Below are 21,788 nucleotides of genomic sequence, written 5' to 3'. Positions count from 1 at the left end.
CCCATTATCTGAGATTCCTGATTAAAGTTCTTGATAATTCACATTACCAGTGAGAATCACTTAGATTCTTAGGAAGGTCAGTTAGTCCTGATGTATGGCAGACACCCCAGATTCTCAAGCTGTGAAAAAACCTCACCATCACTTTTCTTAAAACTTCTTAAATTACGTTAATTATTTATAAGATGTAAAATATCAGTGCACGATTCTGGCTTTAATTCAAATATTATCACAACAGCCTGCTGCTGTGCAAAACAAGTGCCAGCCACTTTATTCTCTTCCCCGACAGAAATAGTCTAAACATCCTTCGGTAATTTGCAGCTTGTCCTGAACAGTGAGGGCACTGGTTGTTCAAAAGGACCGCCAGGAATAAGAGCAGCCCAAAGTTAATCAGTACCTGGGGTTTTAAGCCTCATATTTAAACCGGAAGGTCCTCCAAGAGGAAAAGAAGTATTCAAGTAGGAAAAACAAGATCAGAGAATCTATAGCTCCATTAAGTACAATACTAAATCATTTCTTTTCATTCCATGTTATGTCCAGCTGATTTCAGTGGCAAAGGAAAAAAAGGAGACGTGTTTTACTGAAAAAGAAGGAGACGGTCAGGCAGGCTGAGAGAGGAGAGACAAAGGAAAAAAATACAGACAGAGAAAAGACAGGGAAAGGTAGAGACACAAGACAGAGAGATGGAGAAGTCATTGGGCGAAAAGGTAGGAGACAGGCAAGGTAGAGGTTGCGAGACAAGCAATGGAGACAGCACTGGACAATTTCTATAGGCTACAGGCTTCACTATCTATAATAATAAAAGCGTAATATGCTAATTAGACTGGAAAGCTGAATGACCTTCCAGACGTCCTTCTGGATGACCTTCTGGATAAAGCCGGGGCTGCGAGGGCCAAGCCTCTTGCACAAATTTCATGCACCGGGCCTCGAGCTTTAACATATATTCCTAACCTCTGAAATGCTAATTGATCAAGATCATCTAAATCTGAATAGAATTGCCTTCGCAGTTTCTCAGTAGGTAAATCCATTTCTAAGATTCAGGGTCAAGGACAAGAATCACATCACCCTACTGATGGCTCAAAAGAATAAGATTCCCACTTTTGTGCCCAGCTAAGCTTCTAGAAAATTATGAGGTCTATGCTTAACCCAAGGAAGTGACTGTGTCTGAAGAAACAATGTGAGAGTAAGCATTCCTGTCAAGCTATAGTTACACCACGGGGGTGGGGACTGTGGTCAAAGTGAGGCCTAATAAGAAGGCTGAGCACAGAGGGGAAAAAATTAACAGGTACTATTAACTGAAATTAAGTTGTTTAACCCAAGTTTATCACATAAGCAGGGAGTCCCTATAATATTTATATCATTTTAAATGTTAGCACTTGAGATAAGCATTTCTAGTTCTTCCCTTTCCCAATTCAAAGGAAACTCTTCTCAATTATATTTAAGGTTAAGAGGAACATCCATAAAAATAGTTCACTGACAAAAGCAAAATGGAGCTCTATAAAACTACATAAATGACACTATTTAAACAAATATAGAAATTAAAGGATGAGAAAAAATCTGAAATTTTCTACTGAATGAAGTTGAAAAGACAGATTTCTTAACTGGATATTAAGAGGTCTCAAATATTTAGGTGGAAACACAAATAAATTAACTGACAAGTATGGCATAAAAGACATGAATGTCATCAAAAACATGTGAAAAAATATATTTTACCTAAAAGAAATAAAGTTAATTACCATGGTTGAAGCAATTCTAAGGCATCTTTAAATTTGTTATTCAGAAATAATTTCAGTGCCACTTCACATTCTTCCAGGCCATTCTTGAGATCCATCTTGGTTGATGATGACCTAAAGATCAAGAAAAAAATATATATAATTTCTATAGTTTTTACTATTAGCAAGTTGTCTCAGGGAGTGTGTGTGTGTGTGTGTGTGCACACACGTACTTTGCATACAGATAGGCTAAAATTCTAACTCTGCCACTTACTAGCAGTGTCTTGAACCTCTGGGAGCTTTCTCATCTATAAAATGGGACACCACACCCTACTTCATGGGGCCATGGTGAGGATGGAGTTTATGACAAATATGGCTCATTGCGAGCAGTGAATAAATGATAGTTATGCGCCCCCCCCCCATCACTCCACCACAAGTAGAGGAACTAACTTTTTTCATGGGCGAGGCCAAGGTTATTTGCTTTCGTTTGGCTATATAAAGGGGAGAAATGTGCTTCGGTGGAAAACTGAATTGTCTAAGGGAGACCCCTCCTAGTTACTTGCTTTTGATTTTATGGTAGTTTTCTTACAACTCTGTGAATTGTTAAGTAACTGATAGCAATGCAAACTATTTGTTGCCTATAGACATATCAATTTAGTCCCAGCCAGTAGAGGTTCAACTGACTTCCCTCCAGCGTGAAAGAAGCTAGTTGTTCTTGAATTTACACATTCATTTCAACACTTTTTAGTCCATATAAATTTGTGCTGTCTTCATTTCTCCTTTGAATCTGCTATAACATCTGCCTAGTGCAGGGGTGGGCAAACTTTTTGACTCGAGGGCCACAGTGGGTTCTTAAACTGGACCGGAGGGCCGGAACAAAAGCATGGATGAAGTGTTTGTGTGAACTAATATAAATTCAAAGTAAACATCATTACATAAAAGGGTACGATCTTTTTTTTCAATAGTTTTATTCATTTCAAACGGGCTGGATTCGGCCCGCGGGCCGTAATTTGCCCACGGCTGGTAGTTCCTTCATTGATTAATGAGTTAAGTAAAGTCTTTCAAATGTGGTGATTTCTGTATCTCTATGAGAGTCATGATTATACACTACTTGAAAATTATGTTAATTATTGATAGAAATATTTCGGTAAGCAAATGAGTAGTACAATTTATTTCAAAGTACTTTATGTTGAATTTCCATACCTCCAACCTCTCCAAATTCATTCTTTCAAGCATGAAAACAAAATCTTACCAGTTACTCATCTACCAAAAATGGGTTCTGAAGGTTCTACAGGAAACGGCCCTCTGCCTCTAAAACTTCTCATGGCTGGTTCCTTCCTGTTATTCAGACCTTAGCTCAAGAAGCATCAACTCAGAACTGCCTCAGTGACCCCACCCATACTGTCTCACTGTTTTTTCACTCCACACCACTCATTACCATCCCCAGTGTCCCATGCAGCATTTTGGACATGCTTGTCTTTGTCTATCTTCCTGCTCTAGAACCCAAAAGCAAGGAGGTTGTTCTAGTCACTGCTGTGCCACCAGCATCTTCAGTGAGATCTAGAACATAGTACATACTCATTCAATATTGTTGAGCTGGTGGGTGGGTGGGTGGGTGGTTAGGTAAAGCTGATCTGGGTAGGAACACAGAATTCCTTATGCCTAGAGCTTAAAGGTGGTGCCGAAATGAGACAAGTTCTTGGTGGAGGGGTAGCTGAAGAGCTGAAAATTTGTGATGGTTAATTTTATGTGTCAACTTGACTGGACTAAAGGGATGTCCAGACAGATGGTAAGACACTACTTCTGGATGTGTCTGTGAAGGGTGTTTCTAGAAGAGACTAGCTGTTGAATTGGTGAACTGAGTAAAGCAGATGGCCCTCCGCAGTGTGGGTGGGCATCATCCAATCCACTTTATCCAGTTGTCCATCGATGGATTGCTTCTATATTTGGCTATTGTAAATAATGCTGCAGTGAACACAGGGGTGCATATATCTTTTTATATTAGTGTTTTGGATTTTTTGGATAAATACCTAGAAGTGGGAATGCTGAGTCATATGTTAGTCCTATTTTTAATTTTTTGAGGTAATTCCATACTGCTTTCCACTGTGGCTGCACCAGTCTGCATTCCCACCAGCAGTGCACGAGGGTTCCCTTTTCTCAACATCCTCCCCAACACTTGTTGTTTGTTGATTTATTGACAATAGCCATTCTGTCAGGTGTGAAGTGATATTTCATTGTGGCTTTTTTTTTCTTTATTTATTGATTAAGGTATTACATATGTGTCCTTATCCCCCCATTGCCCACTTACCCCCGCTCATGCCCTCACCCCCCTGGTGTCTGTGTCCATTGGTTAGGCTTATATGCATGCATACAAGTCCTATGGTTGATCTCTCCCCCTTACTCCCACCCTCCCCTACCTTCCCTCTGAGGTTTGAGCATCTGATCGATGCTTCTCTGTCTCTGGATCTGTTTTTGTTCATCAGTTTATGTTGTTCATTATAGTCCACAAATGAGTGAGATCATGTGATATTTATCTTTCTCTGACTGACTTAATTCGCTTAGCATAATGCTCTCCAGGACCATCCATGCTGTTGCAAATGGTAGGAGTTCCTTTCTATGTGGCTTTAATTTGCATTTCTCTGATGATTAATGACATAGAGCATCTTTTCATATGTCTATTCACCATCTGTATGTCCTCTTTGGAGACATGTCTATTTAGATCCTCTGCCTGTTTTTTAATTGGATTGTTTGCTTTTGGGTATTATGTTATATCAGTTTCTTACATATTTGGATATTAAGCACCATTAGATGTATCTTTGGTGAATATCTTCTCCCATTCAGTAGGTAGTCTTTCAGCTTGTTGATGGTTTCCTTTGTTGTGCAAAAACCCTTTTAGTTTGATATAGTCCCACATTTGTTTATATTTCCTTTTGTTTCCTTTGCCTAAGGAGACATATCCAAAAAAATATTACTAAGAGCCATGCCAGATATTTTACTGTCTATGTTTTCTTCTAGGAGTTTTATGGTTTTGGGTCTTACATTTAAATTTGTCTTTAATCCACTTTGAATTTATTCTTGCAGTATATCATGTAAGAAAGTAGTCGTTTACTTCTTTTTTTTTTTTTTACATGAAACCATCCAGTTTTCATTTATTGAAGAGGCTGTCTTTACCCCATTGCATATTCTTCCCTTCTTTTTCATAGATTAATTGACCATATAGGCGTGGGTTTATTTCTAGATTCTCTATTTTGTTCCATTAATCTATGTGTCTTTTTTTATGCCAATACCATGCTGTTTTAATTACTATAGGATACTTTGATATCAGCATGAAACCTCCACCTTTGTTCTTCTTTCTCAAGATGGCTTTGGCTTTACCAGCACTTCTGTCTGGGAGAAAGCTGCCCCTCCAGTTCTTGGCACTTTTCGAGCTGCTGCCCCAGTGCTGGAGCTCAGAGCAAAGGAGTCCATCAGTGAGTAAGGCCCCGCACAGACCCTTTATGAGGAAAGCCTGGGACTCCAGCTACTTTTCATCTTAACAGGATGCACAAAATCCCTGCTGATTTTCACAGCCAGAAGTTGTGGGGACTCCTCTTCCCAGGCTGCAGAGTCCAGTGTGGGCCTGAAACCCCTCGCTCCTCAGGGGGACCTCAACAACTGACACAGCCCGGCTGATTCTTAACCACCACACCTGGGTGTGGAACCAGACTGTTTTGCGTCCAGCCCTCCTACTAGCCTCAGCTTGGCTTCTTCATGTCCTTGTTTATGAGTTCTGTTCGGCCAGTCTTCAGGTGGTTCTCAAGGGTGTTGTTCTACAATTTAGTTGTCATTTTGATGTGTTTGCGGGAGAAGGCAAACACATTTATCTACTCTGCCATCCTGACCGAACTTCCTTTATATATCTTTAACCTCTTCTTCTCTGACCCCTTTTCAACTCAGAAACACACACAAATCTTACTTATTTCTACTTAATGTTAACCAAGCAAAAAAGGGTAACTTTCCTTCACTCTTGTTTTCTCTCTTAACACCATACCCTTTATTTAGTATTGCCTTTGGTAATTTTTTTAGTATTTTATTACAGCTTTCAAACTCAGCATTATAAATGTTGATGTAATAGAAACCTAGGAAACTATCAGATAAATTAGAGGATAACTCTGAGAGAGGGGCATATATTTCTGAAGAAAGCTCAGATTTCCATGAACAGAGACATATGGAACAAAACAGTATTGTGAAAAATAAATGCCTTAAGATACTTACAAGTTATTTTCAAGTTCATCTCCATTCCTCAACCCTCATATTATTGCACCTTTTTCTTACATTGACAAACCGAGTATTATAAACACATTCATAAATAGCTAAAAATTTCAAATGCAAAATACAAAAATGCTAAAGATCTGTGGTATAATTAGTCTAATAAACCTTTTCATCTAGGATAGATGAAAAGCACTTTTTTAAAATATATTTTTTTTTGATTTCAGAGAGGAAGGGAGAGGTAGAAAAACATCAATGATGAGAGAATCATCAACTGGCTGCCACCTGCACGTCCCACACTGGGGATTGAGCCCGCAACCTTGGCATGTGCCCTGACCGGGTATCGAACTGTGACCTTCTGGTCCATAGGTTGATGTTCAACCACTGAACCACACCAGCCAAGTCTAAAAAACAGCTTTAACAGAGTTGCCTTAAAGAACAGATAAAGGAATAACCTACATGTTTAAAAAGAAACAACTAGTTAATTCCAGAATAGGCAGGAAAGGAACAGAACTTAGCAATGAAATGTAATATTATATAAAATACTTAAGGAAGAGAAAAGGATGTCATGATTAAGTTTTTAAAAGCAGGTTACTAAACAGTATATTCAATATAATACCAATTAAGCAAAAAAAAAAAAAAAAAGTATCTTTATATATAAGAGGGAAAAGAAAGAATATACACCTAAAAAATAGTTATGATACTATGGTGATAGTAATACATAGTTTATTCTTTATGATTTTTCTTTTTTCCTGAATTCTCTACAATGAACATTTTTTTAAATGCACTTTAAGCCAAGGTTACAAGAAAAACATTATTAGAAAAATAATCATAATATAATACTGACTGAAAACTCTTTGGGTATATCCATTTCAAGAAACACATGTCCAGTGAAAAGACTGGAATGAAAGACACCAAAATTCTAACAGTCTGTATTAAAGTCATAATTACAGTTTATGTTTTCCCTTCCTCCATTTTCCCTGATGGCTGGCAATGTGGTTATATTATTTTATTTAAAAATTAATGGTTTGCCCTAGTCAGTTTAGCTCAGTGGATGGAGCGTCGGCCTGCGGACTGAAGGGTCCCGGGTTCGATTCCGGTCAAGGGCACATGCCCGGGTTGCAGGCTCGATCCCCAGTAGGGGGTGTGGAGGAGGCAGCCAATCAATTAATCCCGCTCATCACTGATGTTTCCATCTCTTTCTCCCTCTCCCTTTCTCTCTGAAATTAATAAAAAATATATTTTTAAAAATTAATGGTTTAAAAAATTTGAGGTAACAAAGACACAAAGGGAGCTAGCTGTGCCGCAGAAGTTTAATTTCGTTTTGTTCCTGCTTTTATGTAACAGTGACACCTAGTCACTGAGTCCCTTAGCCTCCTTCCTAATTTGTAAAATGGGCCCTCTACCTGCCTGGGCCTCTCCTCTCCTCACGGATCAATAAAACACAGAGCCTGTTCTGACATCAGCATTGCAGTTTACCAAAGGGTAGGACTGGTCCCCCCAGGAACACTCGCACCCTTTCTGACCTGCTCACTTTGGATGGTCGGTGCTGTCCAGAGGCCTGTTTTGCGTCCAGTGATGCCAAGTGAGGTCTGCTTGCTGCCATATCTGTGCGAAAAGGCCTGTTAATAAAGAAGGCAGAGTGAGGTGTCTTACAGGAAACGTTCACATAACCTTAAGTACACACACAAGTCCTTCAATTATTTACTGAATCTCACCTCCATTTCTTTTTTTTTTTTTTTAAGATTTTTTAAATTGATTTTTGGAGAGAGAGGAAGGGAAAGGGAGAGAGAAACATTGATGTGAGAGAGAAACATGGATCGGCCGCTTCCTGCACACCCCCTACTGGGGATCCAGCCAGCAACCTTTCACGGCCACACCCAACCAACTGAGCAACATCAGCCGGGGCATCTACATTTCTTAGCAATTTAGAGAAACTATTCAGTTACATGGTGAACATTCCTGAAATATAGCACCAATAAAATAAACTTTTTTTTTTTTATTCTAGTGCACACACACAAAAGAAATGAGCTGAAATCATCCCCCACAGCTCTACATCCAAACACAGCATTGTGTCTTGTATATATCCTTGCATATCTTTTCCCAAGTAAATCTACACATATATTTTTATATTTTACTAGAGGCCCAGTGCACAAATTCATGCACGGGTGGGGTTCCTCGGCCTGGCCAACAATCGGGCCGATAGGGGCTGATGGGGCCAGCTGGCCAGGGGGAGGTTGGCTGTGGGAGCACAATGACCACCAGGAGCAGCTCCTGCGTTGAGCATCTGCCCCCTGGTGGTCAGTGCACATCATAGCGAACAGTCATAACAATTGCTTAGGCTTTTATATATTTAGATTAAAATAGAATATTATAGTAGAGGAGAAAAAAGTTTTCTTTGACCCTCTTAGCGTCCCTGGTTGGGTCTGAAAAGTAAAGTGACAAAGACAGGTTATATAAATTTACCAAGAGAAAAGCATATAAATTTTATTGAATTTTTACATGTACATGGGAGCTTTCACAAGAGAATGAAGCCTCAAAGAAGTGGACAATAGGAAGCTTTTACACCCGTTAGACACAGAAACAATAAGTTTATGAATAACTGACAAGACAAGGGGTTGGGCTAGGAGTAGTAAATGGTGAAGGAGTAACTAGGAATATAAGGATTGCTTTAATAAGGTTTGACTGCAGATTCTATGGGCTGATAGGTGTCTGTCTCTAGTAAAAGAATTTATTCCCTGCCTTTATGCAGAAAAGGGAGAGTTTTCACTGCTTTTACTGCTTCTTAATTTGTTTCCCACATGGACAGGCAATTATCCCAACACCAATGAATAAGTCATCCTTCAGCTACTCCTTAGCTTGGAAATAAGACAAAAGAAAAACCAATGCCCTTTCAATGTCATGTTGGAGCACTAACAGGCCCACCCAAAGATATACCTTTGTTTGATTTGCTAATGACTATTGATTGAGGCCTATACTCTGTAAAATTATATGTTAACTTGTAGATTTTTTTCTGGTAAATACCCAAATAATTAGTCTGGTAAGGTTATGGTTTTATTGCCTTGTAAGATAATATAGCAAATCTTATTCCAACATTCTTTCTTCCATTCCCCAAATATTTTTGGAACCAGTTTTACCATCTTGCTGATTGATAAATAAATCTTTGACATTTGTTCGTTGTGTAATTTTTACACGATGACATACTGAATAACACTGCAACTCTGTAACACAGGGCAAGTTTCCATATGTACACACGTCTGTTTCCAGGCATTCTTGTTCCACCCATGTATCTGCCTTTCTCCGCACTTTTCACTATCATGGCTTTCTTAATATGCCAAAGGAACAAGCCCTGTACTTTATTAAATGTTCTTTTTCCGGGGGGTGGAGAGGGGACTGCTATTATTTCACCTTCAATCTTAGTTATAAATTTTAGAGTAAGTCCTTATAGAGTTACCAAAAAAAGTCCTGCCATGGTGTTTCCTGGGACTTCATTACATTTCTAGCAAACTTTGCAGAGAACTGCTATCTTTACAATATTATACTTTCACATCTATACACATTTATTCAAGTCTTATTTCCTTCAATAAAGGTTTTTAATATCTGAAACACTGCAGTGGAGTACATGCATCCTTGCAAAAGAAGCCATGCTAAACGTTCTTTAAATTGCTTCAGGTTTAGGATCTGTTCCGCCAAAGTAAGCACAGTTATTAAACATTTAAATAGAAAGACTTGTCTGTTCCACTCCTGAGCATAACCAAGATGTTATACTGAGATCTTAGAAGAAATGTATTTTTAGCTAGTGAAAAATGTTATTTGGTTGACAGGTGCTAAAGAAAACATCATATTTCAATTACTGTTATGAGTGTTGGAAAATATATCCTCATTTTGCCCTGTATTTACTGCTCTAATTTATTTAAGTTTCTAAAAAAGCTTTATTGAGATATCATTCACAGACCACGCAATTTACCCACGTAAAGCATACAATCAATGGTTTTTAGTATACTCATATTGATACCAGTGTACAACTATCACCACAATCTAATTTTTAAAGTATTTTGTCACCCAAAAGAAACCTTGAATTCATCCATTAGCGGTCATTCCCCATAGTCCTTTGTATCTACACATTTGCTATAACTGGCTTTTTTCACTTAGCATAATGTTTTTAAGATTCATCCATGTTACTACATGTATCAGTACTTCATTCTTTTTTTTTTTTTAAAATATATTTTATTGATTTTATACAGAGAGGAAGGGAGAGAGATAGAGAGTTAGAAACATCGATGGGAGAGACACATCAGCCGCCTCCTGCACATCTCCCACTAGGGATGTGCCCGCAACCCAGGTACATGCCCTTGACCGGAATCGAACCTGGGACCCTTCAGTCCGCAGGCCGACGCTCTATCCACTGAGCCAAACCGGTTTCGGCAGTACTTCATTCTTTTTTTTTTTTTTTTTTTCGTCAGGAAGGAAGAATCAGATTAGGAGCAATCAGGGTGTTGCAAGTCCTGATTACGCAGAGACGTTAATCACGAATCATGCGATCTCCAATCATCATGTTCCAATCTGCCCTCCAAAAGGAGGGACAGGTAAGGATTATCCTACCTGACGGTTACTTCATTCTTTTTAATGGCCAAATAATATTTCATTGTATGAATATAATACATTTTGTTTATTGTTTCATTTGTTGGTGGATATATGAGTTACCAAAAAAAAGTCCTGACATGGTGATGCTGCATCCCTACCAGTAATGTATGAGAGTCCCAATCTCTCCATATCTTGGCCAACACTTGTTATTGTCCATCTTCCTGTGGGTAATGTTATCTCACTATGGTTTTGCCTTTCATTTGCCTAAGGACTAATGATATTGAGCATCTGTGTAGGTACTTATTGGCCATTTGCGTGTCTTCTTTGGAGAAATGCCTATGCAGGTTCTTTGGCCATTTGTTACTTAGGTTATTTGTCTCTTTATTTTTGTGTTTTATACTACTCTAATTTTCAATCATGAGGTAGAACTATTTTCCAATGAAATACTTACAGCTGTCTTTGTTTATACTTTTTCTCTCATTCAAGTCATAATTAGCAGAATCCATTCAAATTTAATTTCCCTAATAAATTCAACGCAATGTGCTATGTTCCTGCACAATAAAAAGCTAGCTCTTTTTGAAAAGCAAAAAATGAAGTAAAAATTTCAAGAATTATTGAAAGACAATATCCTTCCAGCTTTTCATCAAAGTTAAAGTCTCTCTTTAAGGGGAGAAAAGGAGCGAACAGAGATGGCCAACCGTCATGCTATGAGAGGCACCACTTATATAATCTACAGTCTGAACAGAGCCCACCAGCATTACGAACATAGGACTCCCGCGGATACCACCACCAGATTTCCAGGAAATTTATTGCTTCATATTATTGGCCATTTCATTAGCTTGTCTTTCTTACTAAAGAAAATTGCTCACCAGACCAAATTCTGCCCAATGGGCAATTCCTTCAAATAGCCATCCTCAGGGCCACTGATCAGAGGCAGAGGGGACTGCTGCAGCTGCCGCTGGGAGAGCAAGAAGAGCCCAGAAACTAGCAGGTACTCCCCACGGACCTCTGACTGTCAGCTCCAATCCAGGCCCGTCACCAGTGCTATCAGAATCAAGGGAAAGGAAGTCAACATTTTCTCACCACTCCTGCAAGTGGAAACTCCCGACAAGACTGTGTGGATTAACTGACTGACTGAACAAACGGACAAACAGAGGAGCAACTGGCAGATAGCACTGATTTATTTTTTACTGGAAGGAACTGGCCCTCACTCTCGTCTAGTCAATCCAACCACCTGAACTCTCTGATGTTCTAGACACACTGTTCTAAGACAACCAACGATTGGAAATGCAACTAGAAGCCAACAGCCAGGAAAAGACTAAAGCCAATTCAACAGAAGAAAGAGTTCAAGGAAATGGACAAGTTTCACTTGAAAGAAAGAACAGTTGGAGGAAAGCAGAGAAAAGGAAAGAACATGAAAGCTATTTCCAGACATTTCCCTCTCTAATTCAGCCTTCTAAACCACATTCTCTGGAGCTGCTACTGCCAAATGACTCTGAAAAATACATGTGATGTGTATACAGAGAGAATAATAAAGCAAATGGGGCAAAATGTTGAAAATGGATTAAGGGTACACATTAAATCCTCTGTTATTCTCACACCTTTTTGCTACGTTTGGAATTACTGCAAAGTAAGAAAATGTTTTTAAAAGACAGCTTAGATGGCCCGTAGCAAAGGGCAGCAACAGGGATCATATGAGTGGTCTCTGGACCTCAGTCACTGGCCTCGCCAATGCCAGTGGAGAATGCTAAGCCCTCAGGGTCATGGACACACCAAGTCCAGCCACCACAGGTGCCTGGGCGGCAGAGGCAGTGGAACCAAACACAATGGATCTGCTGCTCTGGGTGTTTTATTCAAGAACAAACATGGTTATCATTAGGTATTTTATGCAGCAACTAAAGGGGATTCACATCCAGATCTCTGTCTGCCCCGAGGGAGGCTTAGCCATTGCTTATATCCACGATTTGGTTAATTACATGTTGATTTCTTCTTTGCAGTTGGCTAAATTATTAGGTTCCAGGCAAGCTCATCCAGTTACAGCTGTGTCTGCTAAATACTGTGCTACACTTTAACACTTAGCAGGAAGAGCATTACGTAGTAAAAACTGCCCAGACCTTGAGACCCTTGTCCTATGTAGCAGCAGCAAGGACAGAGGGCAATGCAAAAACAACTGGATGTAGCCACCAATCAGAGAGCAAGACCCAGATCCTGCTCCATCACACTCCACTTCCTCCTGCACCTACCACCACCTGGAAAGGAGGAGAGGGAGAGGGAACCTCAGAGAAAGGAGGCGTGGGCCTGATGCAGAGATTAACGGTTTACATGACTGGGCACTTGCCCCTGCCACTCCTTCAAGAAAACCTGAATCACTCCAAACGAGACTGTTTGAAATTTGAGCAGATGATGTCATCTTTAATTGGCAATGTTTTTTTCCATCCTCAATGGAGATGAGAGTTCCAGAGGCAACTGAGAACAATTGGAAAGAATAAAATTACATTTTGTATAAAATATAGTGTGTCTCAGACCCCACTCACTAAGAAAATGGAGGGTAAACTTGCAGTCTCTTCAGAAAAAAATAAACGATCCCAACAGGTGCTGCTTCTCTTGCCCACAGCCACAGCAAATCCCTGACACAGTGGAAACTAAACCAGAGCCTGTGTCCCTTCAAATTCTTTCCTTCGGCAAAGCAAACTGCGCTCTTCACATTATTCAAAACAAACATCAGTAGAATGTTAGATTGGCAAGAGATAAGCACAGCTCCCGTTTCATTTTGCTGCTTTTCTTTACTGTGTTTTTTTCTTATTAAAAAAAAAAAAAAAAAAGAAGCCCTAGTTGATTTTGCTCAATGGATAGAGCGTCAGCCTGTGGAGTGAAGGGTTCTGGGTGCGAGTCCAGTCAAGGGCACGTTCCAGGGTTTCGGGCTTGATCCCCAGTAGGGGGCATGTAGGAGGGAGCCGATCAATGATTCTCTCTCATCATTGATGCTTCTCTCTCTCTCTCCCTCCCCTTTCCTCTCTCTGAAGTCAGTAAAAACATATATATATACTATATGGGATATTAGGGATATAGTATATATATATATATCCCTAATATGCAAATAGACCAAATAGAAGAACAACCGAACCAAACAATCAAACAACTGAACAATCAGTAGCTATGATGTGCGCTGCCCACCAGGGGGGCACGCGCAGAACATGGCGAGCATCGGAAACAAGCAGCAGGGCACTGAACATGGTGGGCATCAGCTGCGGCGAGATGGTGGAGCAGATGAGCAGGGGCGAGCCTCTGGTGGTTACTAAAAATTCTTTGCTCCTGCGCATCGTGGTCTTACAGGCACTCACACCTGCTGCCGATGCTGGCCTGCTTGAACCCGTTGCCGGCCCCGATCGCTTGCCGCCGTCAGCTGGTGTGAGTGGCGGCTGCTGGCCCGATCACCCCTGAGGGCTTCTCCATCTCCCCCTGCTCCTGAGGGGCGATCAGGGCAGCAGCCGCCGCTTGCACCTGCTGCTGGCACTGGCCACAATCGCTCCACGCTGTCAACGGCTGCAAATGGGTCCGGCATCATCAGCATGTTGGAGCAGCAGCAGCAGGAGCGGGGCTGCCGGCAGACAGGGGTCCGGGGGCCAAGGCCAGGGGGGCTGGGCGGGGGCATGGAGGATGGGCCGAGACCCGTCCCTGTGCCCACCACAGCCTTGCGGCCCACAGTTCCTCTCAAGGTGCACAAATTCGTGCACTGGGCCCCTAGTATATATATATATATAACCTTCCCTACTAGAGGACTCTCTTATTACTAACAGAAATCTTCTGTCTAGTTTTTTTTTTTAATATATTTTATTGATATTTTACAGAGAGGAAGGGAGAGAGATAGAGAGTTAGAAACATCAATGGGAGAGAAACATCGATCAGCCGCCTCCTGCACATCTCCCACTGGGGATGTGCCCGCAGCCCAGGTACATGCACTTGACCGGAATCGAACCTTGGACCCCTCAGTCCACAGGCTGACGCTCTATCCACTGAGCCAAACCGGTTTCGGCATAGTTTTTTATCTTTTTTTCATCACCCTGCAGTAGTGTCATTTAGGAGAAAGCGTGCTGGGTTCCCACCAAGGTGAGCCCAGCACTGGCAAGCAGTGTGGCGTTGCAACCTTCACTCACTTCTATGAGCCTAAGTATCCTCATCTGCTCAAACAGAGAAAGGATACAAATCATAGAAACCGATATAATGGTGGCTGTCAGGGGCTGGGGGACAGGGGGAGTGGGGAGCTACTGTTTAATGGGTATAGAGTTTCATAGTTCCAAGGTGAAGAGTTATGGAGATGGATGGTGGCGATGGTTGCACAACATTATGAACGTATTTAATACTTCTGAAGGGTACATTTAAAAATGGTTAAGTTTATGGTATGTGTATTTCACCACAATAAAAACAAATTGGGGGGAAAGCATGTATACACACACACACACACACACAGCCAGAAGAGGGATAACAATACCTGCCCTGTCTACCTCAGGGATGTGATGAGAGGAAATGCGTCCTATTTTATGAAACCGCTTTTTAGGCTGAAACATCCCGTACATGCGGTGCTGGTGTTGAAGAGTTAAGGGACCGAGGCCAAGAGCCTCCCACCACACCTACGTTTATTTGCTGCTGCTCAGTAGGGCAGTGTTTCCTGCACCCTGGGCAGAAGCCACGTAGGCAGCACTTTGCCATTTTCATTCCGTCCTCAAGGGAGGGATGCAGAGCAAATGCAGGTTTTCAGTGTAACAACTGAATGGGTGATTATCGTATGTTTTAAAACATCACAACCTAAAACAAAGAAAACCAAAACAAGAAATTCTTAAAAACTGATGCTAAAAATAAGTTTTCCTTCCATTTGGCCCTCAAAATAAAGACCACTCAATACATTTTTTCCCCCAGGCTCCATAATGTGTCTCTCCTCTGGGTTCCTTGGTCAGAATTTACAACTCATCATAGTATAATTATTGGGTTACTTTTTAGTTATGGTGAATTGATTATGAGCCTTTTAAGGAGAGGAACTCTCTGGCTTAGCTGAGAGATGCTCAACGATTTTTCAATGAATGAATGACAGTTTTATTGATTCCATACTAGCACCCTGTGCCAAGTACAGTCATGTTACTTGGCATTTTATGTCACATTTGTAGATCATGGAAAGTACCAATGAATACAATATCACAGAGTCCTTTATTCAAAAATAAGCAGCGTTCAGTAATTACAAGGACTTTCCTTACTAGTACATCAGACAAACAAAAGAGAAGGGAAAGCATATAAATACTCAACTAATTAAGTGCCCAAGTTTCATTTTCTTTAGATATTCAGTGTGTGACTATTTTCATAGTTGGTGTGTATTTATTCAGCCTACAATATCAAGGAAACACACAAAATGGTTTTGCTATACACGGATGCTATTGCTTAGAAAACAAAACAACAACAAAAACACCTAAATTAATATTGAGGAGGGGTGATAGTTCATAAATGCTATATAGGGCCTGGTTTGCTAGATCTGGGAATGGATCAAAATTTGCTTCACTCACTAACTAGGAAGACAATGACTATAGTCCCAACCCACAAGAGAAACTCAAGTCTTAGTCCCATCCTTCCCTGCTTTCTCAAACACAGTCACCTAAAATGACTTGAAATGGGATATTCCATAACACACTCATCCAAAACAATCACCAAAGATTCATACCGTGTGAATGGTCTAAAGTCTTTCCACAACTGCAGACTGAAGTATCGAAAGAAAAGTAACCCATGCATGAAAGTCATATCAAACTCATGTTCATATCCTTTGCCCATATGTGCAGCCCCGCCCATTCTAAAATGAAGCAACATGTAAATATGGTGTTAAAAAGGGGAAAGCAAGTGCAAAATGTTAGGAAGACCTGTGGGCATGAAGTCCAAAAATACTGAGCATTTGTCATGACACATGTATCCAGGAGTGCACTGTGGATTTTTAATAAAATGGGGCAGGGGGCTCCCCCCAGTCAACCTAATGGACACAATACAACAGCTGGAGCACAGATCTGCCAACCTTTAGCACGATGGGGTCTCAGTCAGCACACTGTCGGCATTGGGCAACTGATTTAGCCTTTGTGCACCTCATCTCCTCATCCATAACACGGAATGGCAAGCCCAATTAACACAGTTGTTGAAAATACAAGGACTTACCAAGGGTACTGGACCTGGCACAGAAGACATTTTTTTTTTTTTGAGTGGCTTAAACAACAGAGATTTATTTTCTCACAGTTCTGTGAGGCTAAAAGCCCCAAATCAATGCGTGGGTTATGTTGATCACTTTGAGGGCTGAGGGGGAAGGTTCTGGTTCAGATTTCTCCCCTTATTTCACAGATGGCCATAGAAGACATTTTTAAAAGATTCTAGTTCATCTCTTCTCGACTAAGATATTAAAATGATTACAAAGCAAAAAGGTGCTAAACATTCTGTAACTGGACAACCAATGGGGTCCAGGCTGTCTGTCACTCCTTTAGCCAATTAAGCAGAAACAGAGTTGAATCATATATGAGCATTTATTCCAATAATGCTGGTAGCATGGGAAAGCAGCAGGTCATCCATGAAAATCTGCTCTCCCCTCCCCATAAGCCAGCTGTTTATATTGGGTAGAAGGCAAAGATTAGGTGGGAGAGTAAGAATTACAGGCATGGGAAAGTAGGCAAGGTATAATGGTTACAGGTTACAGGCAATGCGGGCTGGTGGGGGGGGGGGGGGGGAGCGCGGGGAGGTTGCAGAGGGCAACCTCTGGGACCAGATTACAGGCAATAGGGCTAGGGGTTGCAAAGGGTGGGTGCCAGTGGGACTAGATTGTTCCAGCCACGAGGTTGTAAAACTTTCCATAATGCTAGGCAGTTCTTGGGAAAGGAGGATGAACTGCATTCCAGTGTAAGCTCCCAGGTCCCAGGGCATACAACTCTCAGCCAGGTTAGAATGTGCTTTCTCTAATCAGAACAGAACCATCACAGTTAACAGAAATATGAATATGATTAACATTTCTTATATTTATAGCTAGTTCCCAGTATTCTTTTTCTGCCCCTAACACTTCCTTCCTGCTTTGAAACCACATAGACCAAGCATGTCAAACTCGCGGCCGATGGGCCACATGTTTGACATAGAGCCTCAGAATGTCCTGTCTCACGAGAGGCCCCAGAGCCTTCTGCTAGTCAAATGAGGGATCTAAAGCAAAAAATGGGAGATTAGAAACGACACAAGTTGTAAGTAGGTCATTTCCTATATAAGTTTGTTTATAAGTCACTTGGTTAGAAATCAAAGCATCTATATAAATATAAGCCTAAGCAACCAAACGACTGGTTGACCAGCTGCTATGACACTCAACGCAGGAGCTGCAACCGGGCAGTCAGTGCACTCCCACAGCCAACCTCCTGCGGCCCCGCCCCCCAGCCAACCACCTGCCGCCCTGATCAGCCCTGATCAGCCCTGATCAGCCCCAATCGCCAGCCAGGCTGAGGGATCCCACTGGTGCATGAATTCATGCACTGGGCCTCTAGTATTTTCTATAAAAGCAATAACTGAAATATATATATACACACACACATACATACATACATGTACATGCATATAGATATGCACATACATATGTTAAATTCTCAACCTAAGCCATAAAAGCCTATTTAAGCCCTAAATTATTAATAATTTTGACCAGAGTCTTAGAGCCAGGAGCAAGTGAAGCAGGGATTTTGGGGGAACATAGGCAGGCTTAGGGATTTTTTTTTAGAATTGGGGTCCATGAAAAAGCGCGGGGCTGCAGACTGGGAGAAGGTACATTTCCATAACACAAGGAAGCCAGGTGCAGTTACATCTCCATAAGACAAGGGAGCAGCAACAATTGCATTTACGTAAGACAAGGGAACTGGAAGTAGCCAAGAAAGGTCTATATTTACAAAATAAGAGAAGGAAGCCCTCCAATCAGAAGGAGAAGAAAGCCCAAAGGGAATAGGAAAACAATAAGGAAGGGGGGGGTGGCGCGGGGGGGGGGGGGGGGGAACCTCACATGTCCCATGTGAGGTTCAACCTTTGAACTCAGGAGTTACTATAGTAACCAACTCGAAGGGAAATATTGATCAATCAGAGGGGATATCAAGACATAGGAACTGCAGCCTTTATAAGCCATGGGGGGAAAGAACTCAGGGAGACTGTTCCCTCTCCCTACATGGGAGTCAGTTCTGTGGGACTCTTCCCCCTCCCCACTTGGGAGTCTGTACTTGTTCTTCAATACATCTCCACCTTTGCTATACCACTTTCTGTCCGTGGATTCATTCTTCGATTCCAGCGGACAAAGAATCCAGGTTCCAGTCCAAAAATTCGGTATCACAAGGTGTCATACTTTAGGATTGAGGCACACTTTCCCTCTACCAATCCCCACACTGTGGCCAGGGAGTCCTCACTAAATACAAATCCACGTGATCTTCATGAGGAAAACACTTCTGTGGCCGGTCACTTCCCTTGCCACCGTTCCCTGGCATCTGTCGTCCTCTGACCAGCCTGTCCTCACTAGAACTGCAGGCCTCCCAAACTTCTTGGCAAACACTGAGGAGATGGTGGTGAAGGAGATTAGAGTCTGTTACCCCGGAATTTGCCATTTTGACAGAAAGACTGTATTGAGCTGAAGGCACTGAGCTCTCTGCCCTCCCCTTTTCTGTCTAAAAGCAGGACATAAATTTCCCTTTGTAAAGGTATCCCCCTCTCCCATCCTAGGAAGGACATGACCCCAGAGGTAACTCTTATCACCTGAAAAGGATTTTTATTTGTATAACAAACCTTACAAAACAATCCTTATTTACCATACATTTCCTAATCCTTTCCCCATAACTTACCCCATCCAGAAGCCCAGAAACCCCTTTGTTTAGTCCAGCCTCTTCTCCAGGATGCATCATCCTTTGTTAAGAAGGTATATAAGCCTAGAATTCTAATCATCTCCTTGAGGCACAGTTCTTTGTGAACTCTGTGAATTTTGTGTGTGTGTGTAAACTGATCTTATTTTTCCTTTCTCTTGCTAATCTGTCTTTTGTCCATTGACCTTGCAGAACCCCAAGCAATGAACCTAAGAGTAGAGGAGAAAGTTTCTCCTTTCCTACAAGGGCCTCATAGCTGCAGTTCTAATAAACCACCTCCGAGACCCGACTGCCCAGGTATCTAGCAATATCTGCCTAAATTCAGACGAAAGCCCTAGGAGGTCACCCTTGGGAGGTCAGCATCTGCCCAGACTCCTGCCCATCACCCAGGTAAGACTGGTCGCCCCTCATCATTGCTCACAGATCCTGACCTTCTCCACACACTGTTTATCCTAGTATGTCCCAAAGACAGAATTTCTTGTCTGTATTTCCCAACAAACTGTGAGTTCTTGAATGAATATCTATCAATAAGCCAAGATATTTGCTGTATTAAAAAAAAAATCTTAATTATTCACTCTCAAGTACTAACCATCAGGCAGCACAGGGAGCAGCCCTCTGAGTCGGGGCTATCAGGGCAAGTGGGTTAGGTCTGCCGGGATTCCTTCTTCAGAACCAGCCAAACACCTTTGCAGATTCAGACTCTTGTTGCTATTATTTTGGTTTATTTTTGGTTGGTTTTGGTCTGTTGTTTGCTTTCTATTCTGCTTTTGGTGTCTTGGTATCTTCTAAGATACTGGAATAAACAGTGGCTAGAAAATCAGGAAACCATTCTTTTGCCTTTTCTTTTTTCCTTTTTATTTTTTATTTTTATAGGAAACTATTTTAACTATTGTATGATCTCTCTATATACAGGGTGTCCCGTATACATACTTTACAGTTGATAGTTCAATTGATGTTTCTTTCTTTTCAGATTTAACCCATTGGTATTTATAATTATTCAAAGCGGGTATACATTTTTGGGACACCCTGTATATAGTACCTATCACATGCCTGTTGAAATAATTACATGATTTCCAAAATCTCTCTCCAACGCAAGCATCCTAAAGAACTGTGGCTTCAGAAAATCTGGGTCAAAATTAGTGGCAAGTATTTGCATGTCCTGTATAGTCTGGCCACAAAGTACCTACACTTCTACAGCTGAAAAATGACCACAATTGTAATGAAATAATTAGGTAGTTTTTGAATGCCTCTCGCCTGCTAAAAATATCTGCACCATGAGGAACAAATGTAAACATTTGTTGAATGAATGATATAAATTAATTAATGAGCGAATATAAATGTTGCAGGCCTAGAGAAGGCAGAATTTCTAATTTTTAGGAATCTTTCCCTAATTCAATTCAAAGTTGCTGCATTTAAGTATGACAACATGCTTAAAAATAAAAACAGCAAATGTTTCATCTCTGGGTGGCGGAGAGTTTCTTTTTAAAATCCTTGATTTATTTTATGCTGCAGGAAATCCACCAAAATACTGGCACCCACAAAGCTCGTATGTCACCCTAAGCCAAACATATTCTGCAGCTACAAAGATGACTGCTACCAGTTGGTGTTTCAAAGCATTGTGACTACTGGTTTCTGAACATATCAACTTTTAGAAACTGCTGTAGCTAATGTGATTTTAAGATAAAGAACTGAGATCAGTAACCAAACAATATGAATCAATTCACTAAAATAATAAGACCTCCATTTAACAAAGGCAAATCCAGAATCACATATGGGGGTCATGGTGGGAACTATAATTTAACCTCTATCTTTACAAAATTTTCACAATTGATTCAATGGTAATTCAGCAAGGTTACCGTTCTAGCTTCCAGTGAACTCCTATGGGGGAAACTGGGACATGATGACTCAGGACAGATGTTTAGACTAAAAGAGTCTGCGTCACCAGGGGGAAAAAAAAAAAATGGCACGGATTCAAATGCACAATTAGGAAAGGGTGATCATGCAAAGCTCCCTTTCTGGTGACTCCCATTTACTGTAATCTTGCCACAAAGAGACAGGCTGAAGCTGACACAGCAAGGCGAGGGGTGATACCAGCCCACTCTATTCTGAGAGCGTGACCCTGCACTTAATCTTTCTTAAGGTTTTAGTCACACTAGCAAAACAAAGCCTGTGATGAAGCCCGCAAAGACAAACACAGGAAACACAAAGTGAGGCAGTGTGATCCTGCCATTGTTCTGCAGCCCCCTGCACACCTTGCAGCAATGAACCAGCCATGCCATCCAGGGAAACCACAGCCTCCGCAGCGGCAAGATTTGTTATTTTCTCTGATTTCAGCACTCACCCTCAGGGGGACAGAGGGGGGAGGGGT

General features: G+C 41.3%; 1 protein-coding gene across 2 annotated transcripts in view; it reads right to left on the bottom strand.

The window, feature by feature from the left end:
* The window catches only part of TTC39B (tetratricopeptide repeat domain 39B), a 120,949-nt gene that overhangs the window by 48,442 nt on the left and 50,719 nt on the right, over window positions 1-21,788 (bottom strand). For both annotated transcript variants that reach the window (XM_081103038.1, XM_081103039.1), the window contains 2 exons: window positions 7,484-7,579; window positions 1,734-1,844 (listed from right to left, as the gene is read on the bottom strand). In XM_081103038.1, the coding sequence (XP_080959164.1) occupies window positions 1,734-1,844; window positions 7,484-7,579 (207 nt within the window). The remainder of the gene's footprint in view (window positions 1-1,733; window positions 1,845-7,483; window positions 7,580-21,788) is intronic.

This window comes from Myotis nattereri (genome assembly GCF_964212035.1).
Source record: "Myotis nattereri genome assembly, chromosome: 12".
NCBI lineage: Eukaryota > Metazoa > Chordata > Mammalia > Chiroptera > Vespertilionidae > Myotis > Myotis nattereri.
This window is presented reverse-complemented; position numbering and strand designations above follow the sequence as displayed.